We start from the raw sequence: 19,170 nt of genomic DNA on the forward strand, positions 1-19,170 counted from the left end.
AAGTCCCCTAAGTATAAACAAATCCCCGAATCCACAGGGACCCCGCATTAGTCGGTTTGCTAGTTTTTGTTTTACGGCCCATCGACAACTGGAGCATTGGCGATCTTGTTTTTTTAACAAACATGATGTGACATTAGTCGGATGTCTATTTTCCCAAAAACCTACAGAAGATTATTTCTGAAAATGTATCATCAAAATGATATATATGTGCTACCCACATTTATCATATCAATAAATTGCTGTAAATACGCCCGATTGCATTCCTCCTTTCAAAATAAGTCAAAATAAATCACACTGTGATTGCTTGAAATCCCAGACAACGATTCGTACAGTGATTGTTATGTAGCGACTTGAAATCTAAAGATATATCAATTATCGGCTTTGTATATATATTATTAAGTCTATTATGCAATTATTATTTTTAGCTCCATCATTTTTCTTTATTCGCGTCAGGTTATACACGAATTTGAACTTAAAAATGAGTCATTTAAAATAGCATGCGTAGCAATGCAAATATGTAGTTTATAATCGACAGCTCTTATCAACAAGGAAGAAATCAACTTCCAGTGTATTATACCTCTACGTACAAAAATGGAAGCCAGGATATGTTTGATATATTGACATTACAATACAAAAATGCAGATAAAAACTGGAAACAACATTATAAAAATACTTAGTATTGAATATTTCTAAAACCTCATCTTTATACAAATTTAGATACAATCGTGTAAATCAAAACATAACTTTGTATTCACGCAAAAGAAATGTTTCACTTATCTTGATTGGTGCTCATTTATAACAAGGACATATGATATGCCTGTAGGTTGACGTGTATTTAAGATTAGACGCTCCTACAATATAATCACGTTTCAACGAACTCATTAGATAATTGCTTTTGCGATTCATTAATCTATTACTTATAATACGTCCATGCATATACTGTCAGTCTAGAATATTGTTCACAAATCCTATACCCGGTGATGTCATATCCATATTATCATATAGGATATTTTATTTCATTGGTATCATATTATTTTTTTTATTTTTATTTTTTTTCTTAAATGAATTAACAACATAATATTTATATTACTCTCCAAAAGTTGAATTTGTTCTACGGAGGTACCCAATATCGTTATATACGTATGTATAAAGACATGTTGATGCCTTATACATTAAGGTAAAATAAAGTGATTCTTCAATGTCGTCATGATAATTTTGCTTGAATAACTGCATTATTAAAGTCTAAAAAGCAATGCAAAATGTAACATATCTTCGAAAAAAAGGACTACTCATATCTATAATAATGTAGATTTTATCTTTATAATGTAATTTTGTTATTATTTTGGGCATGCAGTTCAATTTTATTTTGTTTCAATATCAAATGAAACAATAATCAAGAAAAAAATGCAAACTTTGCTTAGAAGATTCAAATAGTTTCGATTCTTTTTACAATGTTACATGTATATAAGTGTTGTACCACTTTCAACTGTATGTTTATTTCTTATCTTTGATATTCAGCTCGCAGGTAACATGTGCAGTTTATATCATTTGTATATATGCGAACATCGTGTTTAGCGTGACAGCTAGTTTTGTTCCTAAGCGATAAGGGCATGATTGACCATATCACGTGGTGCTTATAATGATATAAAACATACCCGGTAACTGTTGTCCTCGCAGAGACCTGTTAGATGTTATCTTGAGGATGCGAAATGATGCAACAAATATTGCTATTGTTTGTAACTATCACCGTCGGCTATAACGGTAAGTTAATGTTTTGGTCATTTTGACATGATGTGCGAGTGTGCTTTGTTAAACACTTATAGTCACTATCAGCAAATATCTTGACAACAGTTTCTCGCATACTATATATTAACTTTGCTTGCAGACTACTTCGAAACTTCGATATTGTGCTTGCATGAGTTAATTTCACATTTGAATGTGACACTGATATCTTTATAAGAAACTTTTTTATTGGAAATATTGACTGGCGGATTAGAAAGTATTGAATGTTTATTTATCTAAGCCGATGCTAATTAGGTATTCCTTGCTTTTAATGACGGTGCTTTATAAACACTTGTTGATAAATGTGGACCTGCTAAAGTGATTGTAGTTTATACTTTATATTTATACGGTGATTGAACTAATGTATTTATTTATATTTAGCATATCAATGTAACCTGTTGTATCCTGTCAATCGAAGATGATGTTATGACACCTATGATGATTTTGTCAGAATTATAGATTTGTATAATGTAAAGTGATAAAAGAGAGAGGCCTAGTAAGTTGTAGGAACATGTGCCTTATTTCCTTTATGTCATTCAATAACATGTGTAAAAGTAAATGACCACAATGGCCCTAAACTAATTTGCAATAAACCTTCACATTTTTCTCCACGTAATCACTCTGAGGACGATGAACTAAAAGACAATTCTGATATAAACTTGGTGATATTTCATACCACCACATCTTAACTGCTGTCTGGAGGTCACATTCGGACCGCAAAAAGCGTGCACACAGCTCTACTTTTCACAGTTTGATACATTTAGAAAAATAATGTAGTTCTCGGAGAAAATTCTGACGAGTAGGGCCGATGCGGGAAAACTTTGAACCGATAGCGCTTCATTGCGTCACCTGCATATCCATATGCCCGCAAGCTCCAAACTTAATCGGCAACGCTTTCAATAGTTTAGCGATACTACACTAGACTATCTAATCATATGCAATATGTACAAAGCATGTGGTCGTTACGGCTCGATAAATGGTCATGACCGGTTATATCTTAAATGAACATAGTACATCATAACAGTGCGAACGGTATATACATGTACATGTTCCTATCATAAATCGCCCTAGAACCCCCAGTTCTCCCAAATCATTATCAGCGGCAAACAAATAAATGTGACTGAATTTATTAATAACAATGATAATAAAAATTCAAGGTTCTTATCTACCACTTTATCATAACCTAGTTTGTAGGTCATCTCAACGCGGTTCACATATAATTATTCGTGGTTATATGGCCTTTGCAACTAGACAATAGCTTTCTCTCAGCTCCCTTGGCCGGTGCTGCCAATGTCTAGCACTGACCAACAATGTGCTTATTTACAGCTGCGCAGAATGGAACAAGCGGTGTAAAGTATCTTGTTCAAATGTACAACAAAGTGCCGTGACAGGACTCGAACCCGCAATCCTTCGGTCGAAAGCCTGGCGTCCTACCACTTAACTATCGTACCTCCGAAATATCCATTACTTGACTTACTAGGTACGAAGTACTAGCATAAAAAGCCGGATGGACATTGGGTATGGGGATCAAATATAACGGAAATACACATTTACAACGTTTATATATTCATTGTTTTGCATTTGTTTCTTTTCCTTGTTCTTTTCATATCAAACTGTAGTTAGAAATCTATTCTTGTGCATTGATAAAGAGGTATTTATTTGAACTTACTTATCGGTCAATTTCTACAAAGGTTAATATGGTCTTTATCCAGTATGAGATGTATATACACATGCAATGGTTTGAACGAAGAAATAAAAAAAACCATTCCAATGACGTCACAATTGCTGCATAAATGATTTATGACGTCTCAATAATGACCTAGGTATATTTATCAGATAGGATTTCCGAGTACCTGTGGACATGTGGATGTTCCAGTCTGCTGGACAAGCATAGCCGATAAATATTGAAATAACATTACATAAAAGAAAAAATAGAAATTGTGATATATATTTTTTACATTATTTACACAGAAAGACAAAATCGAATCGGAAAGTTGATAAAAAAAAAGAACTTCTACGACTTCAAAGCAAGTTAAAACATGAAAAATAATCTGCTAAAATTATATAAAAAATTAAACCGTCGGAAGTCTTCGGGCTTCCCACCCGGTGTATTTCACCCCTTATGTGCATATCAAATTTTGGGTTAGAAATTATTCATAACAGTTTGGCGCTATTACTATGACTTTAAACAATAAGGACGCACATCAAAACCACCCTCTTCATTACAATAGTTTGATTTATCTGATGTTTTTGTAATATATACTATTTCATTGATGTAGTTTTGTTTAGCTCCTCATGACACATTTAATATTTCCTGACAGGTGTATCTGGAGCGACTGATCCATGCTTCTCATATATATCACTAAATGATTCAACACGTTTAACGTCATACACACTGAAGAATGGAGAAAGCGAGTTATCGGACGCTTTCCTTACGACAGGCTGGTACCGAAATGTTCACAGATCGGATGGGGACCTAATGACAACATGTCCAAATCAGACAGATTGCGGCACAATTTTTCCAGTGTGGATAAATGGTTTGTATGAATGAACAAAACACAATTGTACCTTAACTGAAATTATCTTTTTACTTTGACATGAAAAATAATATTTTTTTATGTATGTTTTTTTTATATTTTTTTTTTTCATTTGATTTGATGAAAGTGAGTTACATACATGTACGTTTATATTTCTTTTGAACACAGTTGCTTGGTTAATTTCAGGAACATTGCCTAGTAAAGGTAAAATCGAAACTGTACAGGCATGCAAGCATACATTCGTTGGGTGCTGTGGATCGTCTTCAACCATTCAAGTAAAGAGATGTGACGGCTTTTACGTGTATAACCTACATCCAATGAAGGCAAGCACAGGGCGGTACTGTTTCCGTAAGTAAATACATTATAATAAGTTGCACATATATTGTATCAAAACGCGAATCTGATCTTAATTTCATGTCAAATGTGCTTTAAATAACAGAGGTTTAACTTTTTGGACAAATCATATTAAAGGTTGCAAATTAAAACTGCTCCACATAATTTGCAATAATGCAATAATAAAACAGTTTTCTTTGCACTACAGTTCCTATATACTGTCTGATATATATTGTCATTGTATTCTGGTTTTTTAAGCTATACTTCATAGTGTATATATTGTCAGTTTTGTTATTTTCACAACACATGTAATTCCATAATTTTTTAACCAAAATAATCAGGTGGTTCACGGAGGTGCACAGGATCAGAATCGTCCCTAACAGGCTATGCTCCTTGCTCATGTAAGTCATGATATTGAGTGTTTTGGAAGATGAATATATGATATTATTTGTTAAACAAATGATTTTTGACCAAGAATACTTGTTTTAATTTAATCAAATGTCGTGTTCATTTCAAGTTAATCAAAGTCTGACTTGTAAATGAAAAAGATATTATCTGCTCATTTTCTCGATTACCGAAGAAAAAAACCTTACATTTTTTTCAGCAAGCCACCTTAGCTTCAGAGTAGCACCACGAGTTTCGCCTGGTCTTACAAACAACCCAGGCCAACGACACTTAAAATTTACATGTGCAGGTGTATCATCGATGTATCGAAGTCTGCAATTCGACGTTGTGTGGGAAGTTGAGGGCACAGAAGTGAATCGCAAGTTGAACTTGTCATATTCTTCACTTCTTACTGATGGGAGGTTAATCGAAAGGGAATGGAATGTAACTGGCCAAAACATAGGAATGCATGTAATAACGTTTTAAAGTTTTTTTAAAGAATGTTAGGTTTCCTCGTAGCTTTACAACTCAAATAAAATTGATAGTTACCTATTTTGAAAAAGGTACATATGCTTTAACGGTAGATTGCTGACATAACACCATATTGATAAAGATTTAAATTTGGTGAAAAAATACTTTTTCACGTTTTCTTGAGGTTGCATTTTTATAATAAGAACCTCATAAATGCTACAATTTACACTATGTGTTCAAATGAGGCTCATGATGGGTGTCTAACTGGTAAATAGATCGCAATGCGTATTTCAATGGTATGATCTTGTTGAATAATCACTTTACTATAGACTTATTTTTTTTCTCATCCATTAGTATAATTTATTTTACAAAATATGGTAACATGAGAGTTCAGCACATTCTGTTTCCCTTTCTGCTCATGCGTAATTTGTATGCTTACACAAAATATTTGTGGGAAATATTTATTTATTTATTTTGTTAATTGTAGGTGAGATGTGCCATTCGCGCCCACAACACACACTCTTCTACGGCATTTTATTACAGTCAAAAGTTCTACGCCGGATTTGAGGTACAATAAAATCATTATTAAATTTAATAAAAAAGACTACAAGTTTTATAACCTTTAACATTCTTTCAAATGTGAAACAGACACGTTTCATGTTATGCAATACTAGTTACCGTACGTCTTTTATAGCAAAACAAATATTCGCCTTATCCAATGAGCCTATATTTCTTTCACGTTGGAGCTAATGGGTTGATTTGTCTCGATACAATCGAACAGTCCCTTATTGATAGACAAATTGACTTTATTAGAAAGCTTTCGCGCGCAATAGTTCTTGTTATGAATTGATAATAATAACATGTTTAGCTTGTAGGTTAATCTTACTGCTGTACGTATGAAATATATATATATATATATATATATATATATATATATATATGCGGTAGATTTTACATATTTATGTTTTCATTTTATATTTGTTTTCACAATGATTTTTATTTAGTATCTACTATATATGCATGTTTATATGTCATATCATATTATATCATATTAATTATATTATATTATTATATATTGTGATAAATTGGTGTTTATATATTCCTAATCGTGCATATTGTGTTAAGACTAATGTGTTGAGAAGGATGATGGGGCATGTATTTAGTACAGGCTTTAGTTGACACCGGGAGGGGGGACCATACTGATAGCAGGCAGGCTGGAACATGGCTGAGCCGGTGAGTTGACCTTTAAGCTCATGGGAGCTGTCACTGCTACAGGGCTGGCCTCAGGTACACCTACATGTATGAGTAATAGCTGAGGGGAGACCGGCGTGGGGTCCGGGGAGAGAAGAGAGTGATCTAGTGGAGTACATACGTGATAAGGCTGTCTCCTGTATAGCTTAGCTGAGATACATTAGCTAAGGGATTATCTCAGGTGTTGTCATGGACTATGCTGACCGTGATGTTGTAAGTTGTATATAAAGTGTAAATAAACTTGTCAATATAACTTTGCAGTGAAATGTTGTATTCTGGAAACCTCCTCCCCGTCACGTTACAATATTTTCCTTCGCAAGGACTTGTTTATTTCTTTTTTACATGTATTTATATATATATTAAAGTATGATATTTAATAATGTCAATACCACATTTGAGTTCACCTTAGATATCAGATTACATCAATTTTTTGTTGGATTTGAAATAATTCACTCGAGCTATAATCCTCATCAATGATAACCATGTGCGCAATTTGAGTTGTGAAATCAAAATATTGCATATTCATGGTATGTACTTCATTCGAGAGATCGTTTCTCAATTTCGACTTTGATATAAAACTGTAAAAATACAACCTTTGATAAATTTAATTATGCATAAAATCAACAAATAAGTAATATGTTGTCTATATAAATATCAGCCTTTGCAGTTGCTGATGCATTGTATTACTTCATTTTTCATAAATATATTCTCTATAAAAAAGAACTCAATACCATACCAGATCCATAATGTTTTGTTTGTAAATTGTAGATAAGGCAACCACGGATCACAGTGAATAGCGGAGATACTGCAGTCGTCGGAATCCGAACGACTGTCCCGATAGCTTGCCCTTCTATTCGTCCCCATTGCACGATATACATAGAAATGTTTGATCTGTCTGAACAGCTGCCAAGGAACACGCAGTGCAACAGAAATATGACAAAGCTGGATCATCACAATCATTCTCATTGCGGTGTTAAGTTTGACGGCTTCCGCTGGCGTACTTACCAAAATATGGTCATATCTGCTTTAGCTGACCAACAATATAGATCACAGTATACAGCGATCCTAAAATTACGTACTCTTCAGAACGATTATGACAGTCTTTGGAACAATTTCGTATTGCCAGATATAAAAGTAAGTTGTATTTACCAAATTAATTTTTATGATTAATTTATTATTTTTTCTTAATTATTTATATTGGTAGTTTTACAGATGAAATGTGACGTCACAGTCGTCCACATTCGGTTACATCAATATGTACACCATGTCAGGCCTCGCAATCATGACACGATCTTAAGTCTAAAGTTATCGTAAGTTTCGACTTAACCAATCACAAATAACGATTAGCAAATCCTTAAATCTAAGATTCTGTTATAATCCCAGGAAGGCATACAAATAACACACTTACTTGTAATGTCTTCGTTTGAAAATACATAAAATAATAAACAAGACATATTAAACTTGTTATTGATGGTTGTGTATTGTATCAATACTCTAAGTTTTCTAAAGAGTTGATAACGTTTTTAAAAATTCAAAATTGTACTGATAACTAATTTATCAGGTAATTGTGTGTGACGCAAAATTAGAAATCGTTATCCTTAGATATAAACTCTGTGTATGTAAGAATGAGAGCTTCATTTGAACACCGCGTTTCCCCTTTGCAATATTCCTTGCTTCAAAACAAACCATATGGTTTATTGTTCGTGTACATATATTTTGGAAACATTTCAAAACGTAACGTTTGTCTTATTTGTTTTTAATTAATATACTTGCAGGTAGTAATAACAGATCCGGGTGTTGCGTCAAAGAAAGGACACGTTTGCAAGTCCATTACAGATCCACATATAAAACAGTTTGACAGTACTTCATATTATGGGTGAGCAGTTATATGCCAATAATGATTCGTGTCACTCCAAACTACATTTTTCGAAGTCTGAGAACTAAACCGTTCAATACAACGAACGAAATATATGCTTTGAACACACTCAAGAACATACGTAATATCTGTTTGCACTGCAGATGCATATTGCAGATTTTTTCGTTCTTTTTTACACTTTTTATCAATAGTCGGTCGGATTGTTTCCGGTATTTTGATAGTATAGGGGGTCATATTATATAGATTCCTGCTTAATAATGCATTTTATGACGAAGCAGGTTTCGAATTAATGAATTGAATTTATTGTTACAGTTAACAATGCTATCCTTATCTAATTAATATTAAATTGTTTTACTTATATTTGACATTACACATTTGTTTCTTTCTTCTTATTGCAAAGTCGTCAGTTTGCTTCTATTGGAGAATATATCTTGTACAAAAACAAAGAAAAGCCATATTCAGTAAGTAGATATATTCTAAATATCAAAATATACTTTAACTGGCAATTTATGTTTATGAACATAAACCTTCCTTTCAAAACTTAAATAAGATTGATATACGTTCGAAATCCGTTTTTATCAACATTGAATTTATTCTCTACAAAACCTTATTGGTTGGAAAACATTTCACATGGTCGGTGAAAGCCCGTTTGTTCTTGAATGGTAATACGCTTTATTAAATGTATTTTTGAGTCAAAATTGTATAATATGCTAATGTGCAATTGATTTAACAAATGAAAATTTATATTATATGTTTAACATCACTCTGTACAAGATGACGAACTTTATTCCACACCATCGTGTTTTATTTAATAGTTAGTGTTTAAATAGCAGTTGAATCATGATAAAAATAGCATTACTTCAAAAACAGAGACAATTATTATTTTATTTTCGTATACACAATAGATGAGACAACAAATATTTTAATTTTGCTTTAACATTTAATATCCTGTTTAGGTGTCTTCGTAAAGCAATACATTACATTTATTACGTGATTTCATGTATGCGTAGTCAACATACAACTATCTGTTATTGAAAAAATGTAAACACTCACTTTGTTGTTGTTTTTGTTGTTGCAGGTACAAACTATTTCAACAAACATAACAGATTTTGGAAACTGTGCCGTTGGAGTTCAGGCGGGAGCCGATATATTTATTATATACGGATGTGAATATCCCGGTAAATGGGTATTCAAAAGGTATTGCAGCAAAGACACAAATCGACTAGATATCTATGAGAAGGACAATGGACGCAATTATGAAGTAAGTATATCCTGTATCATAAAAACTGTTTGCGTATCAGCTGTATTTTCATTCCACAGAACCTTTAGAACAAGGGAATATCAAAACATCAACGTAACAAATATCGTTCATTATATATGACAGATTATTAAATAATGTTGTTGATATTATTTCATCTATTAGCTAAGTTGATAAATTGGTTACTATTTCCATACACACGGATCATATTAATACATTCAGCTGATATACGCTTATAATCATGTCTAATATATCATCTATTTATATAGCAGGGGCATCTTGAAGGTCTAGTGTATTTCTTTATTTATTGATAATGGAATATGAAATATGTCTTGTCTTTGTTTCTCTACGATCAATAATATGACCAAGTCTTTGGGAAACATCAAAGCGTATACGACCGCTTCCATGTCCCTTTAATTTCTCTTTTACTCAAGTGTAATGGAATTTCGTATTGCATACGAAATCATTTTATTTCAAGACAGGATGAACAAATGAAAAGTAATGTTTATTTAGGACACATTTTAAACATAACATGAGGATGTATTTTTAACAGTCTGAAGCCATAAAGAATAACAAAAATATTCAAAAGAGGGGCATTATAGGAATCTTTAAACATGTATATCACTTAATATCTTATTCCTGTCATATTTGTGAAATACAATCATATTTCATGACTGTGATATAGTGTAAGTGTACAATGTACATATTTTAATGGTTTTCTAATTGAGCGACCTTTTCTTTCTCGCTATAAATATTAACGTAATTATGTTTGTACTGTTTCTAGACTATGAATATACTCCCCTCTTGCATTTATTGCGAGTGCACCTATTCATCAATGCGCTAATCTCTCAAAATCGATTATACGCTAAAAAAATGCCCTCTAAACTAAGTACTTTTTACAAAATCAATTATAGAAGTATATGAAAACCTAATGATGGAGTTTTACCATTACAAACACAAGCATTTGTTAATTACCGATAAATAAAAGGATTATTCATTAGTTAAAATCCATGTTTATTTTTCCAGGTACATCTACCCTCTGGTACCTATATAGTAATCAAGATAAGTCCAATTTACCAGTCACATTATCTCGATGTAGAGATTCACATATCGCCATCTGAATGGAACAAAACAGAGGGATTGTGCGGTACATTTAACGGGAACCGATATGACGACCGAATAGATAGATCTGGAAAAACTGTATCCAGTGATGAGCAGTTTACCAAAGCCTGGAGGTATATCTAGTTGAATATAGAAAAGCCAGACTGTACAGGAAATGGTTTCTAAATAATAAGTTTTGGAATACGTCACTGCATGATCAAAAGAGTTTAGTTGCATTTCTTTTGCCATTCATTTGCCGGTTAAATTTAAAGTTTATGGAAATAACTGAATTTAATGTAAGAATCCTGTTATCTGATTGGTCGAAAGTGCTTTTTCTAAGTATCCACCTTCAAATTCAATTTTACACTGAATCAATGTACACTCCCTAAACAGATATTTGGAAACAAATACCAGTGCAAAATATTGTAAAGGTATAAACTCTCATTAGTAGTTATAAGTGTGGCAAGAACTGGTATTTATGTTTATCCGAATTTACAACACAAATACAGATGAAAAGCCGGTAATTAACCTTGGCAAGGTCGAGTTGTCATAGTTTGTAGTTTTTTTTTATCGAAGTAAAAGTGTAATATTTGTTCATGGAAAAAAGTATATAACTTATTACTATCATTTTCAGTGTTTCCCCAACGGAGAGCATGTTTGTTGAAAAGTCGAGGACCGCAAAACTGGACAGACCATATTATTTTTGTTCTTGTAATAATGTGATAGGCACAGATTTTCATCAATCTGCGACTTGTTCATGGAGAGAAGGGCTGCCTCTATGTCCCTCTTTGAACTGGAATGAACAGGAATGTTCATATCGTAGCAAAAGGGATGCCGATGGACTAATTGATGATACTGAAATCGATGCACCGTTGAGTCTTGTAGCCTATCAACCTCCACCTTCAAATGTAATTGCTTTCATTATAGCATCAAAAAAGAAATGTCTGTTTAAATAGATATTTCGTTCTTCATTTACTAACTTGACGATCAGATTACGTTTATCAATACATGTTAAATATTATGTTAACGCACTTTTCTGTAGATCGGTCAATATCACCAAAACGAATGGTATTACTAAATATAAATGAAGATATACGATTAAAAAAAGGAATACGGATTAAAATTATTCTTCCATTTTCAACTTTCATTCGAGTTGATGTATCTTACAGCTAGCAGAATGGAAAAATGGATGGAACAGAACGTCTGCTACAGAATACTGCACACGAATTATAACAGGAAGCAGTGCATTTGCAGCATGCAAACGGCATACAACTGTTAATGACTCTGACAGCATTTCTATATGTATTAGTGACATACAGGTAAAATAAATTAACTTAAACGGACTAATATACAATATAAATATGTTGATTACCAGATACTAGATGTATGGCAATAACAAAAAGAGAATAAATGTTGCCGAACGAATCAAAACGTCTAATTGATGAATTTTCAAGACTTTTGTAAACAATTCCTGTTTAAGAATAATGGCCAATAATATGTTTTGTACGAATATTTGAATTTGAATTTTATCATTAACGGAAACATCATGAATTTATATCAGGGTTAATATTTTATAGATTAGGCAAGTATCGTATGCCCTTTCTCCCATACTATTTCACCCTAATCCCCTAGTAATTAGAAATCAGCCATTGGAAGCCTATGGATCAAACCCTACATTATATAACGTTTTGTTACACTAAAATAAATGCAAAAGGAAGATGCAATTGGCTGCTGTTGTCTACCAGAAAGTGAAAGCCTTAAATAGTTGTCATAGGCAACTTCGATATATAATTTTATAAATGTACGATGATGTTGTTTACACATTACAACATAGAAAAGCAATGTCTATGAATCATATTGATATCTTTTATTATTACTTTTTGGTACCTTTATTAAACGATCAAGATATGTATTGTTTTGCCTGAAGATAACGGGACATACTAAGTTCTCTTCGGGAGCGGTTGAGTCGTTCAAGTCGACATGTAGCAACGAGGTACGACTCAACACAAGTCTCTGGACATCTTCCACTCAAGGCCATATATCACCAGCAGAAGAGGTCATGGCTATGCAATGTCCAAACGATTGTAAACAGGAAAATGTGGCTCGTGGAACTTGTGTACAAGGTAAACTAAGAAAACACAATAAATGGCCTTGTCAACTCAATACTCATATGTGTAGTTATGATGTGATATGTGTTATGTTATAATAGTACGCTATTTCATCCACAAGATGTCCGATAGGGAATATAAGGACTTTAATGATTAACGTCTTTTTGTACATAGGAACCTGCCAATGCTTCAACAGATATACTGGACCCGATTGTTCTATAGACATTAACGCAAGTCCTGTCTTATACCCTCCAACCAGCAACAACCTATGCGACCGATCCAAGGCCAGCTGTGGAGGGGTATCGCTATTCGGGTCAAATTTTGATCACAGTTCAGACATGAAATGCAAAATACAAGTTATGAAGGTATGCGTGTGGTAATTTACATAATGTCTCATTTTATTATAATTCATTAATTTATATATATATATATATATATATATATATATAGTAGATAATCAATAAATAAGTCCTTGCGAAGGAAAATATAGAATAAAAACAAATTTTTCAGATCGTCCGCTAGGCCTTTCTGCCTTCTAGGGCTTCTTCAGGCGGATTGATGTTTATTATATATATATATATATATATATATATATATATTATGTGATCACTTTTCTGATATAAAATGAAAAATACAAGTTCAAACATGTTTTCATATACAGTTTACATAACTTCTATTATATATCATTTTATTAAAACTTATCTATTTAGGTATTTTATATATCTATTTTGTCATCACAATTCTGACATAAATTAAGAAATACGAAGTATGGAGGTTTACAAATGCTTTCAGTTGTTGTTAACGTTACTTGGATACTATTTTATTCCATTATAAATGTAATAATGTATTTCTTATTATGTTTTTGTTGTGCTATACTTTCCTTTATCATGCTTCCCCTATTTTCGAAAAATATTCCACATACGATAACCGATTATTCAATTTATCTTGATTTTATTACTTTTAGTCTGGTAATGATGCAGATACGACTACTGTTGATACCGTGTCAACAATCGGGGCAATTAAGAAATCTTTCAGCGAGGTGTTATGTCCCCTTGGCAATGTAAGGAAGCGGCGATCTGGTAGTTCCTCTCTGTCTAGGTACACTCAGCTTATGGTTTCTGTGTCCAATAACGCCAATAACTACAGTGCTCCTGTACCAGTGGTCATCTACGACTCGACATGCATGATGTGCACGATGCCTGGTGGGCGCATAGTATGCAAGCAAAGGGTAAGAAAAAGTGCTTCCGTCATTATTGAAATAATTGTCCTGTTTATACAAAATGCTCAGTTAATTGAGCACACATTAAGGAAGGTCATATTTTGCCTCTAGCTAGTAAACAATGTATTGGTTTTAGTGATAAATTTGTAGCTAGAATATCATAATCAGTGTATCTGACTAATATATCACAATGCAAAAATAATACAATATTGCAAATGTATAATTAAATGGACCAGGACAAAACTCTCGGATACATAATTATGAATGTGTTCATTTATATATATATACATCTGCTCTTCTTCCTTTCAATGAAATGCATTGATAAGACAAATATTGATGTGACACTATAACAACGTTTGCTATCGTTACGTCAACACTCTCTTTTGTGACGTCTTCAAGTTTACTCTTGTCATGACTCAATTTGCTGTTGAAAGAACTGTTCGAAATAACTACTCTATCAGAATGTAAATATATAAGTAAATATTAGTATGGTCCCATAACACACATTTCAGCTATTCATTTTGCTTTTTAACACACTTTCACTTGTATATCAAATTTCTTCCATTTCCGTTAACTACATACAGTATATGTCTTTGCATTCAAAAGATTAAATTGCATATGCATGCAATTGTTCATTATCAGAACGATATCTGCGTGACTGGAGATGTCTGCTACTCTCTCAGCTCGGAAAAGTGTCGCAACAATAAAAAGCACGACGACGATGACGGCGATGATAAAGAAGACGATCACAACAATGACAAGAACTCTAATATGTGGATCATCGGAGCCGTCCTAGGAGGCTTGGCTCTCATTGCAATTATTGGAGGAGTCCTGTATAAATTTTGCGTCAAGTCAAAGTAAGATATCAGTTGTTTTTTTTAATAAATTTAGATATATTTATGTATACATCAATTGTCAATCTTAGAGAACTTGGCTGTGTTATGTGAATTAAGCAGACGATGCTGCCACTATTACAATTATGTGATTATGCTTGATCAGAAATATTCAGACTTTGAACAGGTTCAGTTTAGCGTCATCAGTAAATATGATTTTTCAACAATATCTTTGTAGTGGTTGAAAAAATGTGTCTTTTAGTTTGATATTTACGAAAAAAATCGATACCTAAGCTTCATGTAATTTGGAACGTTCATAAGGTATTGACAAATTATTACATTTCAAATGCAACTCATTTTTACGTCATTTATATTTGCTTTCAGGATGCATGTTCATGATCAGTATATTGGGGAAACCTACGAAGATCTGCATGTGTATTCCAACCCTCCAGCTGCCACCCATTACAAGAAATAAAATAAGTTCAAATTGTCGTTTCCAAAGAACTGAGAATATTCAATTGGTGATAGTTTACCAGAAACTCTTTGGTCTATATGTACTCAGTGTATATATACCTATAAACAGGATGCAAGGTATGCATTGACGGCCGTGATAGTTCGCTATGTTGTCGTTACAATCAATTTGAATTGACAATTCCCTGATGATATAGTGCCTGGATTCAGGTTCATAAACGATAGTTGAATCACAAGATGTTTGTGCTATTTGAACCAGTTAATCCATACTGGACGATTTGTGAATATGAAAACTATAAGTATATCTTAGATAGTTGTATTAGAATAGCAAATTGTTATATTAGATATAGATTCATATAAAAACCAAATAGGTTAGCTCAGTTGATCGTTTCACGAATTAGCTTGTCCTTTTCCAGTGTCTAAAATAATAATTAGTTTTCTCGTTTTCTTTCTGTAGCATATTTATTATTCTCTTTAAAGACCCTTTGAATAGAACATGTCAATTCTTGCTAGAATGAACGTAATCATACTATCAAATATAATTACATTTTAAATTAAAACAAAAATCCCTAGTGGAATATTAAAATTCCTAAATTCGTTTTTTTGTGTTATATTCCTCAGGAATATTGTAATATGCATATACTGTGCGCTTAGTTTACATTCCATCGACAATGAAAGATTATTTACATGTCTTTCTACTCGGTTTGTTTTTGTTTTTGTGCGCTTAGTTAAATAATATAACCCAGTATTTTAAAATAGATTTATTTTCATATGCAGTTATTGGATGAAACAGTTGTTTTAACGTTTGAAGCAACATAATTACGCGTAGATAGATTTCCATACAGATTGATACATATATTTGTATATATGTATGCATATAAATTAGTTCCGCTCAGCGTTTGCCTCAATTTAGATCGTGAAGTAATGACTATAAAGGAGTGTTTAGAAAAAAAAATAAAAAAAAACCTGAATTTCGAACTATTTGCTTTGTACTTTTAATTATCAACAAACTACTTAACCATCAACAAAATGTCTTAACGTTAATCTGGTAGGGCTGTTACGATACACCGCGGTGCACCGAAAACCGCGCTAAATTGCTTCGGTTCGGTGTTCGCCTATATGTTTTCCCCGTTTTTCGTTTCGGTTCGGTTTTTAGTATTACCTGACCTGACTTCAGGAATTTAACCATATATGTGTAGCGTAAACATTTATTCTCCAGCGTCACATACGATGATAATAAAGGTTTTGAAGGGTTTGACATTGTTGATGTGGAAATACTTCGGTGTAACATAATATGTAACTTTCCAATGAACGGCTTTGTGCCCTACTTAAACAGGAAAATAACGGCGGACCGAGGCGCACATGTCGTCTGCAGGTGAGGCCGAATTGAACATTGACATTGATACGTTTTCAGCCGATTGATTTCTTCAAAGTATATGTCGATGATTTAATCATAACTAGACTATAGCTAATATATATATATATATATATATATGCCGACTGTGCCAGTAAGTATATTGAATGACGACTTTACACCTGTAGGATGTCACATGCAATATTTTTGTTATTCAATTTTTATTTTTTATAAACAACACATTTATACACAAAGCAACAAGCATACATAACATTGAATACAATTCCCTTCACAACGGACACCTCTTTACAAGAGACCAATTATATACTGTACACACATACACACACACACACGCGGGGGTAAGTGGGGGGATTGCAAANGCAAACCTTTCTTTTAAATAGTGTAATGATAATTGTTCACGTTATTTTATAAGAGAAGCCATTTTTCCACTTTATTGTGTAAGTCTATATTATGTATGCAGGTTTTATGCTTATTTATCAAGATCTTATAAGATTTAAGTTCAAAAACTATGTGATTCTTTAAACTCGTTATATTAAGTTCCATTTCTAGACATTTCAGTTTAAGAATGTATTGTTTAATCAATAAAAGGATAAGATTTTCCACTTTCAAATCAGCATCCTTAGAACTGAATTGTCCAAATAAAAATTCCTGTTTGTCAAAATTCAAATCAATATTACTGGTTGCAAGCAATTGTTTAAGCTCTCTCAAAATTTCACATACTTTACCACAATCCCAAAATAGATGTTCAATTGTTCCTGGATATTTTTTACAAAAAGTAGAAGTTGAATTTTGTTTTATTCTCATTTTATGTAGGAGTATGTATGTAGTGAAGATTATATGGTTAATTTGGCATTGAAGCCATCTTAATTTAGTACTATCAGTAGTTTTAAAAGGACATGTATATTTTTTTCCATTATTTGTCCTGAATGTAGACCATTTCCTTTGTGACGTAGGTTTTCTATCATTTTGGCATAAAACAGCAGAAATATCCTGTGCCCCTTTAGTCTTCCTGAATTTAATATTAAGATTAGTTCTTGTTTAAGTCCTAACACTTTATCTCTAGCCTTGGGTTATTTATTTGCCGATAATTGTCACAGTCTTATTTCGGATCAATAACTAAATTAAAATCCTCACATATTACAAACTGAAAATTTTTCAACTCTTTTAAAACAAATTGCACTGTTTCAAGTTTTTCACCTTCTAATTGGATGTTAAAAGCTAAAATATTCCCATTGTCATATTTTATAGTGTTAAAATCTTATATTCAAAATTATTATAAAAAAGAATGGCAACCCCTCTAGAGTTTGAATTGTAGGAATTAAAAAGGCAGTCAAGACCCCAATTAGCCCGAATTAAATTTTCCTTTTCTGCTGTAAAATGTGTATCCTGAAGACAAAATATATTATAATTTTTATTTCTTAAGTATGCAAATACGTTTTTTTGTTTCACTATATCACCAAGACCCTTGCACCCGGAATGGGGTCGGACATACAAAAAAATATATAAACACATATAGAAAATTTAATTTTGAGAGATAATGGAACGAATGTCCACCTTTCTACTATGATACGTTTCGATCACTCTACCACAACCTCACGTCGCCATATATATTAGTCTCGTTCAACCAGACTCTTGTTGCCTGCCCAAGCTACGCCGAACAGAGAGTCTGGTCAAACCCAGTGCTTTTGTTTTGTGACATCATAACGAGGCTTACCGGGATTCTGGTAAATGTTTTCATTGGTCAACGGTTGACCCACCCTTTTCAATTTTTGAAGTCAGAAGTTGAGTGGCCCAAAATTACGTTGAATATTTTAATTCATGTAAAAAATACCTGTATATGCATTCCTGAAGTATCCATGTTTTCACTATTAACCAGAAAAATGTAAGAAACTGCTTCAAAAAGAATGATTTCATGTATTTGCATTGGATATTCTACAATAATTCATGAAGCTAGCAAGGCTATTGATACAAGTCAAGCCAGATTACCTGAGTGAGAACTTGAAGGTGTTTTGAATGGCGTACAGGTAAAATCTCACTTGCTTTGCATGCTTTTTTCCAACTTCAGTTAGCCTTGTTGGCTTTGTGCTTAGCTATGATTTATTCAGTGGAAATATATGGCATTATTCTGGAGATTTGACACATTTTCTTACATTGTTCTCGATAAAAGTGAA

General features: G+C 32.7%; 1 protein-coding gene across 1 annotated transcript; it reads left to right on the forward strand.

Moving 5' to 3' along the window:
• The first annotated feature begins 1,683 nt into the window (after nt 1-1,683).
• LOC110446398 lies at nt 1,684-16,557 on the forward strand. The gene is made up of 18 exons (XM_021491530.1): nt 1,684-1,761; nt 4,104-4,319; nt 4,506-4,667; nt 4,994-5,053; nt 5,257-5,507; nt 5,995-6,075; nt 7,527-7,892; nt 8,534-8,634; nt 9,035-9,095; nt 9,713-9,895; nt 10,919-11,127; nt 11,628-11,901; nt 12,163-12,312; nt 12,921-13,116; nt 13,276-13,466; nt 14,066-14,329; nt 14,963-15,177; nt 15,538-16,557. The coding sequence occupies exons 1-18, from the start codon at nt 1,710-1,712 to the stop codon at nt 15,626-15,628; spliced, it is 3,123 nt and encodes a 1,040-aa protein (XP_021347205.1). The 5' UTR covers nt 1,684-1,709; the 3' UTR covers nt 15,629-16,557.
• Nucleotides 16,558-19,170: the final 2,613 nt, after the last annotated feature.

The sequence above is a fragment of the Mizuhopecten yessoensis genome, unplaced genomic scaffold (assembly GCF_002113885.1).
Source record: "Mizuhopecten yessoensis strain PY_sf001 unplaced genomic scaffold, ASM211388v2 scaffold2681, whole genome shotgun sequence".
Taxonomy (NCBI): Eukaryota; Metazoa; Mollusca; class Bivalvia; order Pectinida; family Pectinidae; genus Mizuhopecten; species Mizuhopecten yessoensis.

Excerpts from the sequence above, each read along its gene's own strand:
- LOC110446398 (XM_021491530.1), top strand. The coding sequence starts at position 1,710 with ATGATGCAACAAATATTGCTATTGTTTGTAACTATCACCGTCGGCTAT. Across the intron at positions 7,893-8,533 it reads TCGTATTGCCAGATATAAAA|GTAGTAATAACAGATCCGGG; the intron begins GTAAGTTGTATT and ends ATATACTTGCAG. Across the intron at positions 11,902-12,162 it reads ATCAACCTCCACCTTCAAAT|CTAGCAGAATGGAAAAATGG; the intron begins GTAATTGCTTTC and ends TGTATCTTACAG.